At 42.5% G+C, this 25,058-nt stretch overlaps 1 protein-coding gene across 1 annotated transcript in view; it reads left to right on the forward strand.

Moving 5' to 3' along the window:
• Positions 1–25,058, forward strand: part of LOC114548296 (RNA binding protein fox-1 homolog 3) — a 144,816-nt gene that overhangs the window by 31,770 nt on the left and 87,988 nt on the right. The window contains exon 3 of the mRNA XM_028568150.1: positions 9,152–9,298. Coding sequence (XP_028423951.1) covers positions 9,152–9,298 — 147 coding nt within the window. The remainder of the gene's footprint in view (positions 1–9,151; positions 9,299–25,058) is intronic.

Here is a 25,058-nt window from a genome sequence, read left to right on the forward strand (position 1 = left end):
AACCAGACTATCAAAATAAAACAGGAAACAGACAGAAAACATGAAATCAACTAAACACAGAAACTTGACACAACACAAGGGAGAACAGAGAACACAGGAATTATAACCAAAACCTACACAATACAGAAGAACCAACAAAAACATACATACAACATACAGAAAACTACAAGGAAGCAACAGAAATAGCACAAAACACAAGGCAAAATGCTGACACCATAACAAATAATAATAATAATAATAATAATAATAATAATAATAATAATAATAATAATAATAATAACAATACATTTTATTTAAAGGTGCCTTTCTCGGCACTCAAGGACATCATACTGGGATACATAAAACATTAAAAGCAGCAAAAAAATAAAGAATACAACAACAATAACAACAACAGAAAGAGACAGTTTTAAACAGATCTGTTTTTTGTTTTTTTTTAACTTACTTTTATTTTATTTTCAAACATCACATACATTAGGAATGCACATTAGGAGATATTTGTACAGTGCCAGATCTAACATATATTCATGCCCTCACCTCCTATCTTCAAACCCTCCATCCCTCTAAAAAAGAGGGGGCATAATCAATACGCACCAATGAGTACATACCTTTAGCGTCAACTGTATTGTAACAGGTGTAAAATACAACTTAATTGGAAGGAGGAGAAAAAAAAAAAAAGGAAGAGAGGTGATTAAAGTGACATTATCTTTATTATTGGGAACCATCTTTGATCAAACCTTTCTGACTTGAACTGTAATTTTGCTGTGATTTTCTCCATTATGAACACACTTTTTACCCTTTCTCGCCATTCCATTATACTGGGAGGCTGTGGCTTCAACCAGGAAGATGTAATTGTTTTCTTTGCTATTAAAATCAGAATTCTCAGTAAGGACATCAAGCTCCTCTCAGCAACATTATGTGGGATTATACCCAGTAAGTACAATGCTGGGTCTAAATTAAAATCAATACCCAAAACATTTTTTATTTCCCTATGGATATCCTTCCAAAAACCTAAAATCATTGGGCAATCCCAGAATATATGTGTAAAGTCTCCCACCAGTCCGCAACCCCTCCAACATTTCTCTGAAGTATTACTGTACTTTGAAGTAATAGCTGGAGTGTTAAAATACCTCATTTTGATCTTCCAATCAAACTCCCTCCATGTTGGGCTGCTAATTACCTTGTGTCCTGCTTTGAATGTGTCTTCCCATTGTTTATCTGTTATTATAATATTTGCTTCCAATTCCCATTTTCCCTTGATGTCCAGATTGTTGTCATTAGATTCCTGTTGTAGTACCTTGTACAATTTTGATATAACCCCTTTCTTTGTCTCTCCCTCTGTATATGCCATTAATAGTTCTTCTAGTTTTGATGGGGCTCTACAGATATTCTCCCATTCCTTATGTGTAGTAAGGTAGTGTCTAAGTTGTAAAAACTTATAAAAATCACGGGCTGGTAACTCAAATTCATGTGTTAACTGTTGGAATGACTTTAAGGTTTGCCCCCTAAACATTTGTGCTATATATTTTAACCCCTGGTGTGCCCATCTGTTATATCCTACATCCATCGTAGATGGCAAAAAATCAGGATTTATCGAAATTCGGGTGGCTCTACAAATGGATTTTGACAGTTTTAATTTCTTACGTATCATTGACCATACTTTCATTGTCCCCCTGATCCAGACATTGCCCACCTTCAGCTTCTTTAGTGTTACGTCACTCAAAAATGGAAGTGACTCTATCGGTACATTTTTGCAAGAATTTTGTTCCATTCCCACCCACAATGCATCTGTATCTTTTGTAATCCACATAATCATAGCCCTAAGTTGAGCAGCCCAGTGGTAGTATTTTAAACTGGGTAGATTTAATCCTCCCTTTTCCTTCGGACAAAGAAGTGTCTTATATTTAATTCTAGCCCTCTTCTTTTCCCAAATAAATTTGGATATAATCTTGTCTAACATTTTAAAGGTAGAATTAGAGACATTAATAGGCAATGATTGGAACAAAAACAACAATCTCGGTAGCACGTTCATTCTTACAGTTTCTATCTTCCCTATCAAAGTTAAAGGTAAAATCTCCCACCTAGCCAAATCCTTTTTAATTTCTGTTATCAATTTCCCATAGTTCGCATCGAATAGCTGTGACTTGGCAGAAGTAATGATGATACCCAGATATCTGAACCCTGTATCAGTCCATTTGAACTTGAATTTACCCTCTAAATCCGCAGGACATTGACCTGAGATCATCATAGCTACTGATTTAGCCTCATTGGTCAAGTATCCTGAAATCTCCCCATATTCGTTTAGGTTATCTGCCAGGGCTATCAACGATGTGGAAGGTTCACTTATGTATGTTAATATATCGTCTGCGAATAATGATATTTTGTGTTCTACCCCTCCATCATCCCTTATTCCCTTTATATATACATTCTGTCTTATTGACTCAGCCAGTGGCTCAATACTTGCAGCAAATAGTAAGGGACTCAGACAGTCCCCTTGTCTGACTCCCCTTTTAAGTAAGAAAAAGTCTGAGCAACACCCATTGACTCTAATCCGTGATTTGGGGCTTCTATACACCATTTTGACCCAATCAATAAATGTTGCATCAAACCCGAAACATGCTAGTGCTTGGTAAAGGAAGCTCCATTTCACCCGGTCAAATGCTTTTTGTGCATCCAAACTAAGTAACATGGCAGGCTGGGCTTTGTTTTTGGCACATGAGATAAGATTTAACGTCCTCCTGATATTGTTAGCACCTTGTCTTCAAGGAATAAAGCCTGTCTGATCCGGTTTAATTAATTTAGTTATATGCCTCTGTGCCATTATATTTGTTAATATTTTCAAATCATTGCAGAGCAGGCTGACAGGTCTATATCCCTCGCATGAGGTTGGATCTTTGCGCTCCTTATGCAAGACCAAAATGATGGCTTCTGACCAAGTCTTTGGTGGGTCACCTGACACCAGAGCGTAATTAAAGACTCTATATAGTACTTGTGTGATCTCCCCTATAAGAACTTTATAAAACTCCCCCGGAAACCCATCCGTACCAGGAGATTTATTGTTTTTAAGATTTTTTATAGTATCTGATATTTCTTGCACTGTAATTGGTTGTATCATTTCAGATGCCTCATCTGCTGATAGTGATGGTAGATTTAATTTTTTAAGAAACACTTGAGTCTTATTTTCTGTGGAGTTTAGCTCAACGTCATCGTATAAGTCTTTATAATATTCAGCAAAAGCTTCGGCTATCTCTGTTGGTCTTGCCACAAGTCGTTTGGAAATGGGATGTTTTACTCTTGAGATAATCCTGTTTGTTTGAGCCTTTCTAAATTGAAATGCTAAAAGACGACATGCCCTATTCCCCATCTCATAATATCTTTGATTTGTAAAACGTAGAGCTCCTTCTGCCTTATATGTTAATAATTTGTCTACTCTGTGTCTATTTTCTTTCAGTTCTTTGAGTATGGAGTTATTTGGTGTCCTCTTATGTTCTACTTCCAGATCTCTGACTTTGCTCTCTAGCTCCTTCTGCCTTCTTAGACGATCCTTTCTTAGCCTAGAGGTTATTTCTATGATTTTCCCCCTTAGCACTGCTTTTCCCCCATCCCAAAGGATCGCTGGGGATACCTCACCATTATCATTTATATCTAGATATTCCTTTAGATTGTCTTTTATCTCCTTTACTACCTTCTTATCTGACAGGGTCAACACATTTAATCTCCAATATTTAAAACAAGATTCTTTATCCATTGCTACAGTTCGGGTAATGGGAGCGTGGTCACTTATAGTTATCGTTTCTATGCCACATTCCACCACTGTGTGCATATGTTGCTGTGATACGCAAAAAAAATCTATCCTGGAATAACTGCCGTGTAGGTTTGAATAAAATGTAAAATCCTTCCCTCTAGGATTATTGTTTCTCCATGAATCAATAAGACCTAATTCTTTAATAACATAATTTAATACTCTGGATTTTCTTGAAGGCGGTCCTCGTTCTGGTGGTAGCCTGTCTAATTTACCATTCTGTACCGTGTTGAAGTCCCCCCCCATCAGTACCATCCCCTTTGCCTTGTTTGAAATAACATTGGCTATCCTTTTAAAGATTGTTTCATTTTCCTCATTCGGGGCATATACGTTGAGCACTGATATAGTCATATCTCCCATGGAGCCAACAACCATTACATATCTTCCCATGTTGTCTTTTATCACTGACTCAACTGACAATGCTAAGGATTTATTGATTAATATGGCTACGCCCCTTTTCTTGCCATATGAGGCATGAAATACTTGATTTACCCACTCTCTTTTTAGCTTTTTATATTCATCCTCCACCAAATGTGTTTCTTGTAGAAGGGCAATTGAACATTGTAAGTGTTTTAATTGGCACAGTATCTTCCTCCTCTTGATGGGATGATTTAAACCATGGACATTATACGATACAAGTTTCAGCCTGTCCATATCAGTTTCAGTTCAAGACGGTAATCATCAACTCCGCACCTCTCATAAAACAAAACAACTGTGCACAAAATTACACAGTGAAAAAACATTAAATCAACATTAAACATCTCCTTCAGAACTATTATACAAAAACAAAAAAGTGTGGCTTCCAACAGTCCCGTCACCAAAGAGACGTGGCCTATTCTCTCTGGGAGGATAGCACTAAGTGCAACTGCAACTTCCAGGTGTTGTTTAAAGTTGCTACTTGCTCTAACTGAGCATTAATTTCGCTCTCCTTAACCAATATTTATGTCAATTAATTCAAGTAGTAATACGTTTAACCAGCTCTATACGTATTCAATGTGCATTATATTAAGCAGATGTTTGAATATGTTTCAGGACTCGTATCCATTTAGGCGTTTCTATTTTTATTTGATCCTTACCACCTTTATCATATTAATGAGATCACTGAAGTATTGCTTGTAAATCCGTCTCCGTGATGTGTGGCTGCCCTTTCTTCCTCCTCTGTCCTGTTGCTATGGTCCAGCTGTCCTTCATCCTCATCCTCTGCATTTTGTCCCTCTCGTCCTCCTCCACGTGGATCCCCATGTCCTCCAGCATAGGTGCAGCATCCATGAGTGTAGCGAACGTCTTAATCCCAGAGACCAGAAACACTTTTAGCTGTTCAGGATATGGAGACTGTGCCTTCACGTTCTTCTCTTTAAGTTTCTTTATGACGTCCCGTACCTGTTTCCTTTTCCTTTGTATCTCCGTCGTGTAGTCTTGATTGAAGTAGATAATTTTACTCTCATACGTGATTTTTTGTTTCCACGCTTGCTGTGTTACCTGTTCTTTCATCCGTGCGTCCAAAAATCGAACAATGATTGCTCGCGGGGGGGCATTACTTTCTTTCGGTTTGGCGGTTAACGAGCGGTGCGCTCTCTCAATTCGGATGTCCGTGTCTTCTGGAATCTGCAGGGATGAGTGAATAAAGTCCGTTACGAATCCTATCATGTCGTTTTTCTCAGAGCCCTCCGGAATTCCATGTATCCGTATATTATTGCGTCTCGTTCTTGATTCCAAGTCTTCACATTTTGCGGCCAGCTTTGTCTCCTGATGAAGGAGAAAGGCGGCCATTCTTTCCAGCCTTGCCGTCTTGTCCTCCGTGTCTCCCAGCCTCTCTTCCACCCGTTCCACTTGTTGCTCTATGAGGTTGTTCTGTCCATAAGTTCCTTCATGCTAGTCTCTAGCCTAGCCAGGGTCTTTTTGTTGTCATTCGCCGCTTCTGTGTGCTCTTGTCTCAGCCTGCGCAACTCCGCCAGCAGTACCGAGTCCTGTTCACCTGCGGCCTGCATCTTGCCCGGCGTAGTTCCCGATGTCGTGCCGGTACATCCAATATTTGTTTGTTCTTTTTTGTTAAACCTCCCCTTTTTGTCCATCTCTCCCAATTTACTTTCTTTGTCAAATGATCCTGCGTTTAGTCGGCTATCTGTTCCAAAAGTAGTCTTAAAGAGCTATTTTTAATTGTTTTTTTCAGGAGCTAATTTTCCTGCTGCCTCCTACCACATGGCGCCACCGGAAGTCCAAACAGATCTGTTTTGAGTTGCAATTTGAAATGGGGGAATGAATCAATGTTTCTAAGTTGGGGTGGTAATGAATTTCAGAGATGGGGAGCAGAGCGGCTGAATGCTCTGCTCCCCATGGTGGTGAGACGGGCGAAGGGGACAGACAGGTGTATGGAGGAAGAGGATCTTAGGGTGCAGGAGGGAGTGGGACGCTGGAGGACATCAGACAAATATTTTTAGGTTGTGGATGGCCTTGAATGTAAACAGGAGGACTTTGAATTTGATACGGAACTGGACCGGGAGCCAGCGGAGCTGTTGGAGGACAGGAGTGATATGGTGGATGGAGGGGGTTTGAGTTATGATGCGGGCAGCAGAATTCTGGACTAGTTGGAGTTTATGGAGGGATTTGTGAGGGAGACCGAAGAGGAGAGAGTTACAGTAATCCAGACGGGAAGTGACAAGACTGTGGACAAGGATGGCGGCAGTGTGGGGGGTAAGGCAGGGGCAGAGGTGATTGATGTTTCGTAGCTGGAAGTAGGCAGACCGGGTAATGTTATTGATGTGGGGTTGAAAGGATAGGGCGCTGTCAAGGATGACACCCAGACTCTAAACATTGGGGGAGGGAGAAATGGAGGAGTTATCAATAGTGAGAGGTTGTGGATTTGGTGCCAATGAGGAGAACCTCTGTTTTATTACTGTTTCATTTGAGGAAATTTTGGGTAAACCAGGTTTTTATTTCAGAGATGCAATCAGTAAGGGAGGTGGGCGGGAGAGTGGATGAGGGTTTTGTGGAGACGTAGAGCTGGGTGTCATCAGCATAACAGTGGAAGTGAATGTTAAATTTGCGGAAGATACTGCCGAGGGGAAGGAGGTAAGTGATGAAGAGTATAGAGCCCCAGTATAGGCGTAGCCCTCTAAGATTCGGGCCACCTGCTCCTATTGCATTAGCTGAAGAAAAAGCTGATGTTGGGAGCAGAGCAACGGGGTCCGCCCTGTTTTTATACAGTAATTGCGGACGTAGTTGAAGCCCGTGCGGCACGCAAGGGCGGGAAAGAAAATCTTCACGATTGCGCATGCGCGAAGGGATAAACCCATAGCGTGGCTTAGAGGGCTACGCCTATACTCATAGAATCTGGAGTTACAATAAGGTAACTATCGATTTCTGAAATAGCGGGGAGCTGGAAGGAGGAGAATGAGTGTGTGGATGGGTGAAAGTCGGCTGAGATGCTGAGGTGAGGGATTGATCCAAGGTGCTGGTGGATGTTTTTGATTTCTTCAGTGAAAAAGGACATAATGGAGTTGCAGAAGGAGGTTGTATACAAGTGAGGGGGGAGAAAGTCCTGGGGTTGGGTGATATTGTTAAGTAGGGAAAACAGTGACTTGGAGTTTCCTTTATTGGCAGTGATTATACTGGAGTAGTTGTGGGTTTTGGTGCTAACAATTGAGTACTTATAATGTAAGATGTGGTTATTGTACATTTCTTTGTGAATAGTGAGAACAGTTTTCTATGAAGACGTTCAAGTTTCCAACCTTTGGCTTTCACGAGACAAAGATTGGGGGTGAACCAAGGGGCGGAGTCGGAAAAAGAAACAGATCTGGTTTTTAATTGAGCAAGGGATTTAAGAATATTATGGAGTCCAGTGTTGTAATGAGAGAACAGATCATTGGGGGTGGATATATTGTGTCAGGGAGGTAGGAGAAGTGGATACTTGAAGTGAGAGGGGCGGGGTTGATATTCTTTGTATTCCGGAAAGAAATAAGGCATGGTATTTCACTGTAAATAAGAGGAGAAAATGGTCAGTTATGGGGAGTTCATGAGCTGTAAGGTCAGAAGTGGTGACACCAAAACATTAGATTAAGCAGAGTATGTCCTTTGGAGTGTGTTTGGAAAAGTGGTATGTTGCTGACATCCAAAAATCTCTAAGCAGGAGGTGAAGTCTTTGGTGAGAGGCAGTTTGATATTGTTCATGTGGATATTGAAATCGCCCAGCAGTATTATGTTTGGTGAGAGAGAGGATAAGTGGGTGAGAAAAGCAGCAAAGTCATTAAAAAAATCACTATTCAGTGGGCGGTAGACAGTAGCAATGATGGTTGGAGTGGGCCCAGACAATTTGCAGACAACAGATTAAAACGAGCTGGAGACAGGCACAGACACCGGCGAGACTTTCCTCTTCTCGCTGTAAATTATCACGAGACTTCCTCCCCGGCCAGAGCCACAGGGTTGACAGATGTAAACAAACCCACTAGGAGTGGATTCATTCAGCTAAAAAAAGTAATTGGGCTGTTGCCATGTCTCGGTTAAACAAAGAAAGTCTAGCTTACAATTGGAGATGAGGTCCTGGATGAGATGTCCCTTGCCTGTCAGTGAGCGGATGTTGAGCAGAGCGAAGTTGAGTGAGGTGTTGTCACAGCTGGTGGTGGTGGTGCTAGTCGACCGAGCTAGGCAGGCTAACACGCTGTGGTCGACAGCCCGGTTGGTGGAGCATGGAGGGCGACGAGAGCTGGACCAGCTGGACTTTATTACTGTTGAGCTGTTGTGGTGAAAGGCGGGACCCACGGTGGATATATCTCCGGCGGAGCTGTCCGGGTGAAGGTAGAGAGCCTCTGGCGCAGGTCCAGGCAGGTGACGGCGCAGCCGGAGCAGGTCAGTTTCCGAGTACTGAAGTAAACCCATCACTAGCAGGTGAACAGGCAGTAGAAAGAGCCAGGCAAAGACAAACAACATGTATTTCCTACCGGCCCACATTGTGGATGAGGACTTAGGCAGCGTTGATGGCCAGTGAAAATGCCAGGTGAGGCTCAAACAGAACAGGTGAGCTAACAGTGAAGACTCACACAAACGGTAGTGCCGGCAGATCGTAGAAGTATTCCAAATGAAGGCAATTACACTGTCCGATTAGGTAATAAAACCATAAAATTAGTCTTACACCTTCACACACTTCTATTTCCTGAATATTTTAACACATTGTTATGTCAATCCTCTTCTATTGTACAAGATCTATTTTTTCATGTCACTCCAGCTCATTTCAGTATTTAACGGGAGACATCAAGCTGAACAACGTTGCCTCTCACCTGGTTCTTTGCTTAGTCCTCTCAAGACTTTTCTTTACCATGACAGGAACTAATCTGTGGCATCCTTTGTGTTTCCCTCCAGCAGGCAGAGGAGGTTGCACAGACGGAGGGCTCCCAACAGCTCCACCTGCAGTCCAGCGATTCATTGGAAAAGCAGCAGCCAAAGAGGTTACATGTCTCCAACATCCCTTTCCGTTTCCGAGACCCTGACCTCCGGCAAATGTTTGGGGTGAGATGACAACTGCACCACACTCAAATGCACACACACAAATGCAATGTACTGAGATACCATACACGATAGGGAAATAATATACAGTATATCCAGTTGGAATGTCATTCACCTTACTGTACACTGTACAATACTGCTGCTCCTGGCTATACTTTTCAAGAACAGAGTAGTAAATACAGTAGGGTTATAAAAGCGAAGTCAAATTAAATCATAAATGGGAGGCCAAGGACAATTGTAGGCCAAGGACAATTGTTGTTGATTTTCCTGTTCCTTGAAATGTGTTCTGCTGCTGGTGTATGACTGCCTGATCCATTTAAGTATCTGTAATTCTGCGAAGAAAGTGCCGATCTATGGCTCTGGCGGACAGTCAAATATGCCGCCGCCTTTCCTGGCATCCATACCGACTTATCTATGGCAACAGCCCTGCCTGGTGCTGCGCAACAATCGCCGCAGGAGACGCAACAAGAGAGGCGGAGTTCGTGTTAGGCTTAGAGCTTACCTGGCATCATCCTCCACATGTGATCCTCCACATGCGATCTGGGCCATCCATATGTCAGTTGCAATCAGAATCAGAATCAGCTTTATTGGCCAGGTTTGTGCAAACAAACAAGGAATTTGACTCAGGTTAATCTTTGCTCTCAGAGTACAACACTCACTTAACATATACGAACAAAAACAGAAAGGACAGTGAGAATATAAAAAATAAATGAATAAATAAAATACTGTTATTTATAGAAAATAATACAATAACATTTAGAAATTTACAAAAAATATACAATAACAATTGAAGAGAAAGAAGGAATAGTGCTGAGATTTAAGATTTAAATATAAATATAGTGCAAGGCAGATTAGTGCAATGGTAAAATATATTTATAACAATATTGTAATTGTAAGATTGAAAATATACATGAGGTAGATGAGCAGAACAGTGTTGATTGACTTTGTTCAGTGTAAGAGTGGGGGCTATTTCTGAGTGTTCAGCAGAGTTACTGCTTGGGGAAAGAAACTATCTTTGTGTCAGCTGGTTTAAGCGAACAGTGCCCTGTATCTCCTACCAGAGGGAGGGAGGTTGAAGAGTTTGTGACCAGGATTTGAGGGGTCTGCAGAGATTGTTGCTGCCCTTTTCCTGACCCTGTACCAGTACAGTTCTTGGATGGAGGGAATGTCAGCTCCAGTGATCCTTGCTGCAGCCCTAAATGTCCGTTGCAGTCTGGCCCTGTCCCGTTTGGTGGCTGACCCAAACCAGACAGTGATGGAGGTGCAAATGACAGACAGAATAATGGTTGAGTAGAATGTGATCAGCAGCTTCTTAGGCAGATTAAAGTTCCTTAGCTGTCGCAGAAAGTATAACCTCTGCTGGGCCTTTTTCTGGACAGAGTCAATGTGGGGAGACCATTTTAGGTCCTGCGAAATGGTTGATCCCAGGAAGCTAAAGGAATCCACAGTGGACATTATGTTGTACTGGATGGGGGGGTGGGGTAGACAAGTCCACTGTCATCTCCACAGTCTTCTTGAAGTTTAACTCCAGGTGGTTCTGACTGCACCATTGGACCAGCTGTTCCCCCTCCTGTCTGTAAGCACACTCATCACCATCCTGGATCAAACCAATGATGGTGGTGTCATCTGCAAACTTCAGAAGTTTTACAGACGGATTCTTTGAGGTGCAGTCATTGGTGTAGAGAGAGAAAAGCAGCGGAGAGAGGACACACCTCTGTGGGGCGCCAGTGCTAATGGACCGGGTTTTGGATGAGATGCTCCCCAGTCTGACATGCTGCTGCCTGTTAATCAGGAAGCTGATAATTCACTGACAGGCAGGCACTGAGAAGTCCAGCAAGGGTCCTGTGATGTCCTTCAGGGGACTCAACACCAGTCTTTCAAAGGATTTCATGACCACAGATGTCAGGGCGACAGGGCTGTATTCATTTAATCCTGTGATGGAGTGTTTTTTTGGGGACTGGGATGATGGTGGAATGTTTGAAGCAGGAGGGGACTTTACACAGCTCCAGGGACCGGTTAAAGATCTGCGTGAAGATTGGCGCCAGCTAATCAGCACAGACTCGCAGACAAGAGTGGGACACACCATCAGGTCCTGGGGCCTTCTTGATCTTCTGCTTGTGAAAGAGCCGGCACACATCCTTCTCGCGGATCGTTAGCGCAGGTGGGGGCAGGGGGTTTGGTGTTGAGGGAAAACCATTTGTTCATGAGGGGTGTGATAATGGGTGCTTTTCAAACATGCAGTAAAAGTCACTCAGGTCATCAACCAGTCTAGGCTTTTCTGCAGGGTGGGGGGATGGTCTCTTGTAATCCGTAATCTGTTTCCAGCCTTTACAAACTGATGCAGGGTCATTGGCTGAGAGGATATTTTTTTGTTTCTCACTGTAGCTTTTGTTGGCTACCCTGATCTCTTTTGTCAGCTTTTTCCTGGCCACTACACTACTGTAGGCCTCCTCTTTGACACAGATTCCTAAGATTAGGAGAAAACTAAGGTTTGCTGTTGTTGTATGTGCAGAAGGGCTTGGTTTGCATACAGATGTCCTCGCAAAAACTAAAATATAAAAGGTTACAGTGTCAGTGAGGTCATTAAAGTCTGTAGCTGCAGCTCCAAGAACGCTCCAGTTGGTGCAGTCAAAGCAAGCCTGCAACTGCCACAAGTTTGGGAAGTTTTTAGTTTTTGCTTGTAGGTTGGGATGAAATGAAGCAGACAGTGGTCATAGAGTCCTAGGGCTGCCCGGGAAACGGAGCGATAGGCATCCTTTAACAGTGGTCCAGTGTGTTTTTGTCCCTGGTGGGAATCTTGACATACTCTCTGTATTTAGGGAGTTCCTGATTGAGTTTGGCGCTGTTAAAATCCCCAACAATAATGGCGAGAGAGTCCGGGTGTTTTTTCTCTTTGTCTGTTATCTGGTCGGCTAGCTGTTGTAGCGCGTCTGCTATGCAGGCTTGTAGTGGTCCTCAGCCTTTCATTTTCCCCAAAAGCTCTGTGTTGTGGTCTGTCCGGATGAGTTGGAAATCAGGCAGCTGAAGTGCGCTGTCTGGGATGCGTTCAAAAAGCCAGACATTTCAGTTGTGGTTGAGAAGCAGCAGCTCATCCATCTTGTTTGCCAGAGACCGGACATTTGCCAGTTGAATGGCTGGAAGCGAGGTCCCTGCTTAGTCCCCGCTTCCTTAATTTCACCAGTGCTCCTGCACATTTCCCACATCACCAAGATTTCGGTAAAACTTGCTGGGTTTGTGAAAACCGGAGAAAAGGATCCTGTAGAGGTTTGCCTGATGTTTAAGAGTTCCTCTCTGCTAAAAGTTACTGGTGAAAGACCACAGAAAGCGTAATAAATGCACAAAAACAAACAAAGTACTAGAAAGTGAAGTACCGAGGCGACCATCCACGGCACCATCTTGATCATTAATCAAGAAGAGGATTAATCTGCAGCGTTCTCTGGGATACAGTTACCGGTGGCTCCATTGAACTGTACCTGACTCCAGGTTCCCACCTTCCTGCTGCTGGAATGTGAAGCTATCCAAGCATGGCTGTGTTCACGGGAATCTTCGTTGTGTTTCCCAACAGACTGAATGGCGCTCAATTCGCATGGCGCTGATAGACTTTAATAATAATAATAATAATATATATATATATATATATATATATATATATATATATATATATATATATATATATATATATAATAAGACTTTTATCCTCAATGACTTTTTTTACAACCAGGGTTAGGGTTACCCTATGGCTTTCACAGTTCAGAGACACAAACTCCTCCTACAAAAATAGACTGAGCACAGAGATTGAAGAGCAAAGAAAAGAGTAGCAAGCAAGATGCACTGCTCATGTGGACATTGACACACTGGCTACAAAGACAACTGATCATCACTAGAAGCTGTGATGGAGAGGCTAATGTGACGCAGTACCCGTCCAATTGACATTCCAATTGACATTGGAGGGGCACCTGGGGCCCTCCCATTAAAAATGGCCTTCATACTTGCATTTCTTTATAATTCAATCAGCCAATTCATGTGGAAGTAATTAATTGTTGGTGATTTCAGAGCATCTATTACAGAGTTTGTGCGTTGGTGTCAAGGCTCTTAAGTCATCACTTCCCATAAGCAAACATTAAGCTCAACACAAAGTAGAATAGGAGTGAGTGTGGTAATTTACTTTACTAATTTATAGACCATACCATTTTAAAACATCTGTCTCAGTAGACATTATGGCAACTCCACACCGTAGGTTTTCAGGTAAACTGAATAGAGATGAAAGTATCATGACATTGTTATGCTGCATCTAGTCTGGCATGGCCTGGCCTGCCAGATGTACAGTGTGCGTACACTCTCACACGCCAGATGTCAGCCATTCTCTTACCCTCAGCTATTGATTTTGTGCTGACACAGCGCTGTGGAGATAGGTCTAGCATTGCGAGACTATGCTGCATCAAAATCTTTAGACGTTGAATGTTTGGTTGGGTACAAATTGTGACATTGAACACCACTATCTACATCTCTTTTAATGCCAGCAGTCACCAATGCTTCCTTTTAACCAGGGCAATTAACTGTCCATACCCAAGTAGTGTGTGTGTGTGTGTGTGTGTGTGTGTGTGTGTGGGTGTGTGTGTGTTTGTGTGTGTGTATATTTAAACAAGAGAGAGAATGAGCCCAAGCTTGTTAAGTTAAGAGTAGGACCCGGTTCTATTAAGGTCGGACCCAGTTCCAAATTTCTCAAAACCTGAAAATCCGAGTTTATCGAGACTGCTATCAAGACTAGTGGATCATATAACGTTATGTCTAAAAGTAGATACGTGCGCAAACCGGAAAAATTATTTATATATGTATGTATCTTTGTGCAAGAGTGTGGGCGTAAAGACCATTGGTAAAGACTAGCCTCCCGACCGCAAATCATTCAAAACAAAGTCGGACTGGCTACCTTTGTGGGCCGCTGTATCAGCTCGTTAAAATAAAAACAGCAACAGAGACAGAAGAAATCAAACTGTCACAGACTCACAGTTTTTGCAATAAAAGCGATAATAGTTCTGTTAAGAGTAAGAATTTGTCGTCTCGTCTTCCCACCAAATAATAGAAAAGTATCGATAATGGTATCGATAAAGACTCTGATGGTTAAGCAGTCTCGAAAATGGTATCAATATCAATAAAAATAAGAGACTGCCTAGCTAAAGTGTTAACTGATTAAGAAGTTTACCTAACTACATACACACACAAACACACACAGGTACATTACTGAGTATAGATGAACTAACACAAATCTAGCACTAACATTTAACTATAAGTAAGCCTTGGTGTGAACATGCCATGACACTTTTGCCCCTATACCCCAGCCCTCTCCATTGCTTCATGAAGCTTCATTTAAACATCACTAGTATTTACCTGTAGCTTTGATCAGCTACAGAGACCTGGTCATCCTAATTCTCTGTCGATTGTTCTCACGGCGCTTAGCTGAAATGTGTGACATGAGACAATCAGGGGTGCATCACCATGCATTACTGGATTCAATAAACTGATGATGGCACTTTTGGAAAAAGTGCCATCATCAGACTGAATAGTGACATATGCCTATAGTAAACAACATGCCTGAAGGGCTAACACCCAAGCCACACTGCCTACCTCTACCTGTGTGTGATGGCTACCTCTCTAAACTGCTGCAGCATGCCTGTGTGTGGTGTCCACAAAGACAGTGTTGCTGCCAGCTAGATTAAGTTTGCCTTTTTATAATGACCATCAAGGATAGAATGCTTCATTCACTTTCATTATGAATTTCATTGTTATTTATTTTAGCCAAAAACGTTAAGAAGTGTGTGCTTAAAGCTGTAGTGTGTAGTGGTGCCCCCATGAGGAATTATAAGTAATGACAACAAAACTGTCTGCGCATCCACATGATACAAGCCTTCACTGATTGCATACCACCCCCACCCCTCCTCCACGCAGTTACTAGTATCCAAGGAGGACATGGAGAATTAAAAAAACATGATGGACTCTTCAGAAGAGGTCATTATCTTCACTTGAGTTTCTGCACGGCAAAGTCGCCGGACACCACGATCTCCTGAATATAGCCATACTGAGAAATCCAGAGAGTTGTGTGGAGCTGATAGTCTTAATTAGCTTTGTAGCAACTCATTTGGCAATTGATTGATTGTAACGGACGTTTATTTATATTTATTACGCACTAAAGATTTTGTTGTATTTGTTTCATGTCAATTACATATTTTACAGATATAGACATTGAAGCTGTAGTGAAAGGTGTAATGCTACTGGTAGGATGTCAATATAACTATCAACAGATAATTTTTGTAATGAGTGTGCGCATTACAAAAATTATCTGTTGCACCACATTCCTAGCAATTTAGTTGCATGGCAATAAAGTATTGAATCTTGAATCTCCATGTCATTGATATTTATTTTAGAGATAAAAGTTATGAAGCATGTGCTCAATTGTAAATCATAAAGACAGAGTGCTTTTATTTTGAAATGAAACAGGACGTGTTGAGTTTCAAATCTATATTTATATTTATTAACATTTTTCTTTGACATTAGTTCCTTCAAAATAAAAAAATAAATTAAATGTTTTTATTTAAATAATTCGACACATTCCTTCATTCTCCAGCAATCAGTGTTTGGAGTAACGGCATTTAAGTATAACGGTGTTACTAACGCCTTTATTTTTTCAGTGACGGAGTAATCTAATTAATTACTTTTCCCATCGTTGCAACACCGTTATCGTTACTGAGAATGTAAAGTGGCGCGTTACTACAATTTGGTTGAATGAAGCGTGAAGTGGCTTTCGCTACATCAGCTGCCTGGAGAGAGCGATGCCCTGCTCATGCTGTCTCACTGCACGCTCTGACTACCACTAAACTCAAGACAGCGACAATGGAGATGAGCCAGTGAAATTCAAAGGTAGCGTTCTTGAACTGGAAGTACCAGCACATTGAAATTAAAGGCAAGAATGTGTATGTAGCATGCACGCCCAGGAAAAAAGACTTTGTCCACATCTGCCTCAAGCAACTCGAATATTATGAAGCTGACGTTGATGTTATAGAACGTAATAGCGTTATAGAACATAAATACTAATGTCACAGTTACTTTGCTGAGTAACTAATTACTTTTACAATTTGGTAACTGAATTACTAACTCAAATTACTTTTTGGGAGAAGTAATTTGTAACTGTAACTAATTACTTTTTAAAAGTAAGATGACCAACACTGCCAACAATAAACCTGCAAAGTGTGAAGTTTATGGGTTGAAAGGTTCTCATGAGATTTACCCCCCTCCGATACCACCATCCACCTCCTCTTTCCTCCAGTTGAGCAAAACAGCTGCTCCTGCTGTCAGACGAGGGGAACCGGCCCGCTTATCTTCTCGAGCCTCAGAGCTCTTGATGAGGAGAAAAGAGGAGGGAATGGGGATGGAAGGGCCCATCATTTGAGACAAAATTTATCGTATTCCTCAGTGAGGTTAAAAGGGAGTTTATCCTCATTAGGTGTATAAAGGGTTACAGCCCCAGTTAAGGGTGTGTTTGTGTGTGTGTGTATCCTTGAATATGAGTGGGACTCTAAACATTTTCCAACAGTCTTCAGTCACTTAGTGAGGTCTCCAAGGCACTGAACACTGCACCACAATTAACCAGTGGCATCATCAGGTAGAACTGTAGAGAGTCGAGATTGTTAGAAAGAAAAAGAAGGATAAGGAAGCAGAAGAAAGGAATTAGATGAGACAGACAATCCAGTACCTCTCATAACAATCAGTGATGCTCAGAGGTAAAGATCAAGATGGTGGCTGCGAACACATCGCAATGCTCCGTGTCTCTCCGTGTCTTTCCGTGTCTCTCCAGATTTTTCAAATTAGTGGTAATATGTTTGTTTATCTCAAGTATTTTCAGTAAAAATGGTTTAGTGTACATATCGTACACCCGACAGGAACTTTTGGACATTGGTTCCTGCAATTCTTACACCTTTATTAGCATACTTCCAGAGATCGCTAAACCAACAGCACCTCCGAACATCCCCACACCGACTGGAGGGATCTTCAAACGGACACACAAACGTCGCCGCAGGGGGTCGTGTGGTGGAATTCGAGTGAGGCTAAAGCTAACTCCACATGGACTTGCTCTTCCAAGCCTTTTCCCTGCCGTTGTTTGCTTGCTGGCAAACAAAATGGATGAACTGCGGCTGTGGATCACCACACACAGAATTATTATGGACTGCAACATCATGATTTTCACAGAAACTTGGCTTAACAGCGAAATACCCAAAACAGCGTAATCGAGCTAGCTGGACGCTGCCTCCTCCGTGTGGACAGAACAGCTGTTGACTACGGTAAGACCAGAGGTGGGGGTTGTGCATTTATGTTAAAAAAAACGTGGGGCACGGACACCACCATCACCGAGAGTCACTGCTCAGCCTAGAGTATCTCATGGTTAAGTGTAGACCTTTCTATCTGCCCAGAGAGTTTACATCAACTATAGTAACAGCAGCCTATATACCACCGGATGCTAATCCTAAAATGGCCATGAAAGAACTGCATTGTGCTATCAGTAAACAACAAACTTTGCATCCCGAGCCAGCCTACATTGTCACGGGTGACTTCAACCACTCAAATTTAAAGTCTGTACTGCCTAAATTCCATCAAAATGTATCATGCCCCACAAGAGGAGAGATTAAGATTTTAGACCAAGTCTACACAAATATGGCTGATGCATACAAATCTGCTCCCCTCCCCCATCTAGGACACTTAGATCACCTCTCTTTGTTTCTACTGCCCAAGTATTCAGCACTCATCAAACCTGTGAAACCAACAGTAAGGACAGTCGAAGTGTGGCCAGAGGGAGCTGACTCAGCACTTCAGCAGCGTTTTGAAAACACAGATTGGAGAGTGTTCAAAACTCAGGCCACCCATGACTACCACAGGGACATTGATTCATATGCCTCCTCCGTTCTGGACTGTATCAACTCAAACATCAACAGTGTCCCCACCCTCAAATGAATTACCACTTTCCCTAATCAGAAGCCATGGATGAACAGTGAGGTCACACTCCTGCTGAAGGCATGAGACATCGCATTCAGATCAGGTGATGCTCAAACCTATTGCTCATCCAGGGCTAACCTGAAAAGGGGCATCAAAAAGGCCAAGCATCACTTGAAGAACAACTCTGACCCCCGACACATGTGGCAAGGCATCCAGGCCATCACAGACTACAAAACTACTAACTCCACCCCCTCGTCACTGACACTTCCTTGCCTGATGAGCTAAACCACTTCTATGGCCGCTTTGATAGGGAAAACAAGGAGATGGACATCAAGGCTGTGGTCTCTGTAGATCACCAGCCCCTCACACTCTCCACCACCGATGTGTGTGTGGCACTGAGCAGGACTAATGCAGATAAGGCTGCTGGTCCTGATGGTATCCCCGGACACGTACTCAGGGCCTGTGCTGTGCAGTTGACTGAGATTTGGACTGACATATTTAATCTCTCACTAACCCAGGCAGCTGTCCCTGTGTGCTTTAAAACGACCCCCATCGTGCCGGTTCGCAACCTGGACTCAACACCAAGAAGACCAAAGAGCTCATTGTGGACTTCAGGAAGTCTAAAGCCAGCACACACACCCCATCATCATCAATGGGACTGAGGTGGAGCATGTCACCAGCTTCAAGTTTCTGGGTATTCTTTCAGGGTTTCTTTGCCTTCTGGCTCAGCTCTCTTTTCGTCACAACAGTGCGAGAAATTGAATGTAATACTGCACCCGTTGCGCCGATTCTCCGACCAATCTCCCGCTCCATTGTCCCCTCACTCGCGAACAAGACCCCAAGGTACTTCAACTCCTTCACTTGGGGTAAGGACTCATTCCCTACCTGGAGTAGCCACTTCATCAGTTTCCTGCTGAGAACCATGGCCTCAGATTTAGAGGTGCTGATCTAATATCAGGGTCACAAAGACTGAAAATCCAAATCTCTGGGTCTTAGGAGAACTGGAGCCAGGAAACGTTTTACATCAAAACAAGTGCATTTCTTCTTCAATTAAGCTTTATCAAAAAATGTTAAGCAAAAACAAAGCAAATAAAATTAATATTCACAGTTTTATGACAAAGAATACAAATTATACAATTTAAACTTCACACATGCACTGTGTTAAATAAATGCGCTGGCAATTTTACGTTGGTCTCATGTCTGAATAAGCCGCAGAGTCATTTTTATTCAAAAGTAATGATGGCAGTCTTACTAGATCCGATCTTTAACATTTCTGTAACACGTACAAGTCTAAATTGAATGTCAAAACATGAAGGCAGCTGCACAAGTTTAGATACACAGAACAACTCATTTGCAACGACAACCTGTCACATTCACACAGTTACACATTCATACCTGGAAGCTGCCCAGTACAACCACAGTCTGATTTGCTGGCCACTGAGCAGCTCCACTTGAGCGGTTGGGGTTAAGGGCCTTGCTCAAGGGCATCTCAGTGGTGGTAATGAGGGATTTACAAGCTTATCAGTGTGATAATTGATGACTTGATACCGGCTGTTATATACAAAGAAAATTAAATTTAATAAATTGGCTTAACAAATTGTTGATTGGCTACAATCTGCCATCACTCCAGGACCTCTACACCTCCAGGACCCTGAAACAGGCAGGAAAGATTGTAACTGATCCCTCCCACCATGGTCACAACATTTTTGAACCACTCCCCTATGGCAGGAGGCTGTCGTCCATCAGGACCAAAACCTCACGCCACAAGTGTATTTACAACATACAATATTAAATTAAGTTAACTGTCCACACAGTACAGTAATGTGAGCTATTTAAATTAGCTAGATACATGGTTACCAGCGTATCGGTGTGTGTATTTTGTCCATAGCAAATTCCCGCTAATCGGGTCCAAAAGGTCCCAGTTAGAGGTAAATGCTGTAAACATATTCTTTGTAAATCTTTACAATCATTCCCTGAAAGAACCAAGCAGGCCTGCCTTGTTGCACAATCCAAATTGTCTTCATAACTTACCATTTTCTGCGAATAGTTTGCTAGCTCGAAGTTTGATGATTTTTCCCGAAACCAACAGAGTTTTACAAGGCGAGGGACATCCGGAAGAAGATACGCAGGCAATAGATATTCCAGTGATTATCCTGTAAATGAATTGTCACTAACGTGATTGCTCCGGTGCCGCAGAAAATTCCGCCGGATGTCCCCCTTTTCGGCCGGATGTCCGTTACCTTCCGCTTTCTTTGCAACCCCTCGACTCTGCGTTGTGTGTAGAATGATGTGCGGGAGACGCCTTTCTTTATTACGCCACCACGGGTCCATTTCTTGTCTGAATAGGAACATAGTAGGCTACATACTGGTCAGTCATACAGTTGGCATAAAGTAGCTGACACGAAGCACACTTGGGCACGTCTCTCATAACTGGCAATGATTAAAAACAGCTATACAGAAGTTATAACAAATACAATATTATGCAAATATGTACCTAAATAGGAATCGAGTATGTACTGGTAAGTCAAACAGTTGGCTCAAAGTAGTTCACATGGAGCACACTACAAAAGAACAGCATATTATTTTAGCACAGAGGCTAGCTAGAAAGTGCATCATTCACATTTTAGCACTTGACCCACTTGTAATAAATCACAGTGCACATATGTGTCATTGTTGTGGTTTTTCCTGTTTTATTTTGTTCACTGTTTGCTTGTTCCTTGTCATGTTGTTCACTGTTTCTTGTTTTATTTTGTAGTCTCTGTTTCTCTTGTATGATGTCTTGTTTTACTTCCTGCATTGTGTGTTTTCCCGCCTTTGTGATTGTCTGCCCTGATGTGTTCCAACTGTTCATCAGCCCATACACACATTGATATCAAATTGTAGCAATAATGGCAAGTTGAATGACATAGTATATAAACCTTGTTACACACCTAATACACCATGGCAAATTCATCGCAAGTGCAAACTTACTTGGCAATATTTCGGATTCTGATTCAAAATCACAAAACATTGTGAATGAGCCATTTTGAAGTTGAGGAGATTCTTCACGTCAGATCAGTTTATAAAAAAATCTTTTTACCAATGGGACTTTGTTTTACCAACATCATTGTGCTTCCAGATAGAGCTTAGATCGGGCCCAAAAAATCAAGCCCGACCCAACCCGAGCCCGTGCACGTTGTGTCCGAGCCCGGCCCGACACATTAACTGGAATTATGAGCCCAAGCCCGATTTCAACCCAACACTTTTTTAATACGTGGGCCGTTATAACTGACGTTTTCAACTACAATTCAGAGTTGTTTGAACTGCAGAAAGCTGTTTAAAATGATCTTAATGAATAATGCAACAAGAGTGAAGCATGTAAACTGCGCTGTTTGTTTATTCAGAATGGAACGGATCGCAAAAAACCTCAACGCATTTCTCTGTGAGGGCTTGCCTCCCCCTCAGGGGTAGCCTATGCTTGGAGAAGTAACAAAAGAGGACGTTGAAGACTGACTATCATCTTTTCTGCCTTGGCGAGCCTGCTTCATGTGTCTGTTCATCATCGAAGTCTCCGTTTTATTTGCTGTCATAGGCGAGCAGCGTGCCGCACTTAATACACTCAACAAAGCCGACACATATGTTGTCACTGCCCACGACTTGTTTAAAATGGTTCCATACCGCCGACTTTCCTCCAAACTTGCTCAAAGGTAATTCTCCTGTTTTTCTCTTTTTCTTTACATCCTCAAGCTCCATGTTGCACTTAAGCTCCACATCACAGCACAGCAGCCCCGGTGTGATGCTCGCGAGAGGATGAGACTCCGCCCATCACACATGTTGCATTTTGTAACTGAAGTCCAACTTGTGTAACTTTTTGGACACATTTGTTACTTTGGCCTAAATATAGCCTATATAGGCTAGATACAGGGCTCTCAAGTTTTGAACGGAGTTCAGAGTGAGATTTTGGCGGCAGGGGCTTGGGTGGGGATGGAGTCTGATCTGATAAATTACACATAAATGTGTATAAATAATTTCTTTTTATTTAATTCAGTATTTCTTTGTGTGTGTGTATGTGTGTGTGTGTGTGTGTGTGTGTGTGTGTGTGTGTGTGTGTGTGTGTGTGCGTGCAATAATTAATACTATGCATTGTCTGGATAAAATATAATGAAATAGCCTAGGCCAAAGGTTTTCACAATGGGGGCCGGGAGGTTGTGCAATAAAAATAAAAGGAAAGCAAAAACTAAAAATATTCCAAATTATTATGGGTACTGTTATAAAAGTATTATTGGTAGGCCTATTATAAAATGGGTATCTTTATAAAAATATAAAGAGTAGCCCTGCAGCCGATTCAACATACTTATAATAATAATAATAATAATAATAATAATAATAAGCGCAAAAGCTACCCAGTGTTTCCTCTGTTGATTTCTGCTGCCACAGTATCAGAAATAGGGCAGATGCACAACAGAGTTTCCGCTATGTACATGCAGTATATAAAGTCATAATTACACGACTCTACAGAGCTGTGTGCTCTACTGAACTCAAGCGAACTGTCATCCGCTCTCTCTCCCCTCAACTGGAACAGTGACTGGACTGGACTGTCAGTACCCGATCCGTTCCAACTGCACAATCCGTTCTGCGCATGCGCAAGATGTTCGCGCATGCGCTGTGGTACGATGATTTACGACACAACCCGATCTGTTCCCACACTAGCCTCCACCGGGAAGCTAACGTTAGTTTAGCTAATAGCTCATTCACGTTAGTTTAGCTAATAGCTAATTCGGGCGGACCGCTAGGTGATTATAGCGGTCTGCCGTCCGTCAGCCTCCACAGTTAAGCTAACGTTAGTTTAGCTAACAGCTAATTTGGCTAACCGGTAGCTGAGACAGCATGCAAACTTTTAAAAGACCCTCAAAATAAAACTTCAAAACAAACGTTAACATATATAACAGCTGTTACGTCAGTTCTACTTTACTTGTGCTCATTTAAAATACAATCACTCAATACTTGTCTTTATTGTTACTGTAAAGTCTTAATTTTGCTGTAGCCTGCTTTTCCCATTATGTTTGACTTAACGTTATTTTAGACTGAATCTAGCTGTCCGTTCTGCCTGCACGATCCGTTCTGCGCATGCGTTATTTGTCGGCTAGCGGTTAGCCGAATTAGCTGTTAGCTTGGGTGGGCTAGCGTGGAACAGATCGGGCAGGTCGTAAAACGGTATTATCATCTGCGCATGCGTGAACATCTTGCGCATGCGCAGAACGGATTGTGCAGTTGGAACGGATCGGGTACTGACAAGGACGTCATCACTCGCAAAGTCATGGTAACCAGATAAACAACAGGGCGAGTACACTTGTCACTCAATCTTAGGCAAAGTCACAAACAGTGACTGTCATGGGCTATTTTCCATTCAGCTTAAACACTCCCAAGAAACTCCAGGACACGGCTGATTCATTTCCATGAAGTTTACTGGGAATTTTGTGAAACTGCAATACAGTACAATGAGATGTCTATATTATTAATTAAACCCAAATACACATCAACAGTGTAAATAGTACCGCCTAGCTAACATAGCAGTGTAGCCTATATGATAAACAATCAAGCTAGTAAAAACAACCAGCAGTAATAATCATAAAGCTAACTTAGCCTAGCACAAACAGATTAGCTTCTTAGCCGTCTCAATAATCTTACTAAATTAAAATAAGCAGTAACCTAATGTTACACAATGAGAAATACTTACAGACGTTGCCTTAGCAAAAAGGGAGAAGAAAAAGCGACTCAGAAACTGACAGCTGGTGGAGCTCACACATTCCTGTAGCTGATTACCGCATGGCAATTTTTACTTCCTGTTTCCCAACATGCACTGGTACTACGTTACTATGGTTACAAGCTAAACAAACCATACTGAACTGCTGAAACGAAGTAGAACACATTTTCAAGTGGCATGACACTCCCCGCTTGGGGTCTTTTAAAGAGCCCACATTAATTAACAGAATAAGTCTTTGGAGAGAGAAGCAGGACCACTTCTGTAATAGGCCGAGAAAAAGTCTTTCTGGTTCCATCCTTGACGACTTCCACTTGAACCTTCCGGACTAATCCATCTTCTCCTGGAAAGGTTTTTGCGATGATGCCCTTAGGCCATTGATTTCTCTTTGCCTGATTGTCTTTCAGGAGAACTACGTCTCCTTCTTGGAGGTTCTGCCTTTTTCCTTGCCACTTCTGCCGAAGCTGCAATGTTTTGAGGTATTCATGTTTCCATCTGTTCCAAAACATGTCTGCTAGGCTCTGAACCCGCTTCCACTCCTCTCTGACGAGATGCGCTTCCTCAAAGCTTCCTGACGGAGGAGGAGGTGCAGAGCCTGTCTTGAGAGTCAGGAGCATTGCTGGGGTGAGGATGAGAGGTGATTCCGGATCCAATGACACTGGGATGAGCGGTCTAGCATTCATGATTGCAGCTACCTCGGCCATGAGTGTGGTCAGAACCTCGTGTGTCAGGTGAGACCTCCTCTCCTCAAGCAGCATGCAGTCCAAAATACGGCAGGCAATGCCAATCATTCGTTCCCACGCGCCACCCATATGAGACGCGTGGGGCGGATTGAATACCCAGGTGCAGCTCTGTGTGTCCAGGTACTCCTCCACACTGTTGAAGCCTGGATTGGTCTTGTCCATCTCTAGTTCACGAGAGGCGCCGATGAAGTTAGTTCCGCAGTCAGAGCGGATCTGCTTTGCAGGGCCCCTGACTGCAAAGAACCTTCTCAAGGCGTTGATAAAGCTGCTGGTGCTCATTGCTTCAATAACCTCGATGTGA

This window comes from Perca flavescens, chromosome 21, assembly GCF_004354835.1.
Source record: "Perca flavescens isolate YP-PL-M2 chromosome 21, PFLA_1.0, whole genome shotgun sequence".
Classification (NCBI taxonomy): Eukaryota; Metazoa; Chordata; class Actinopteri; order Perciformes; family Percidae; genus Perca; species Perca flavescens.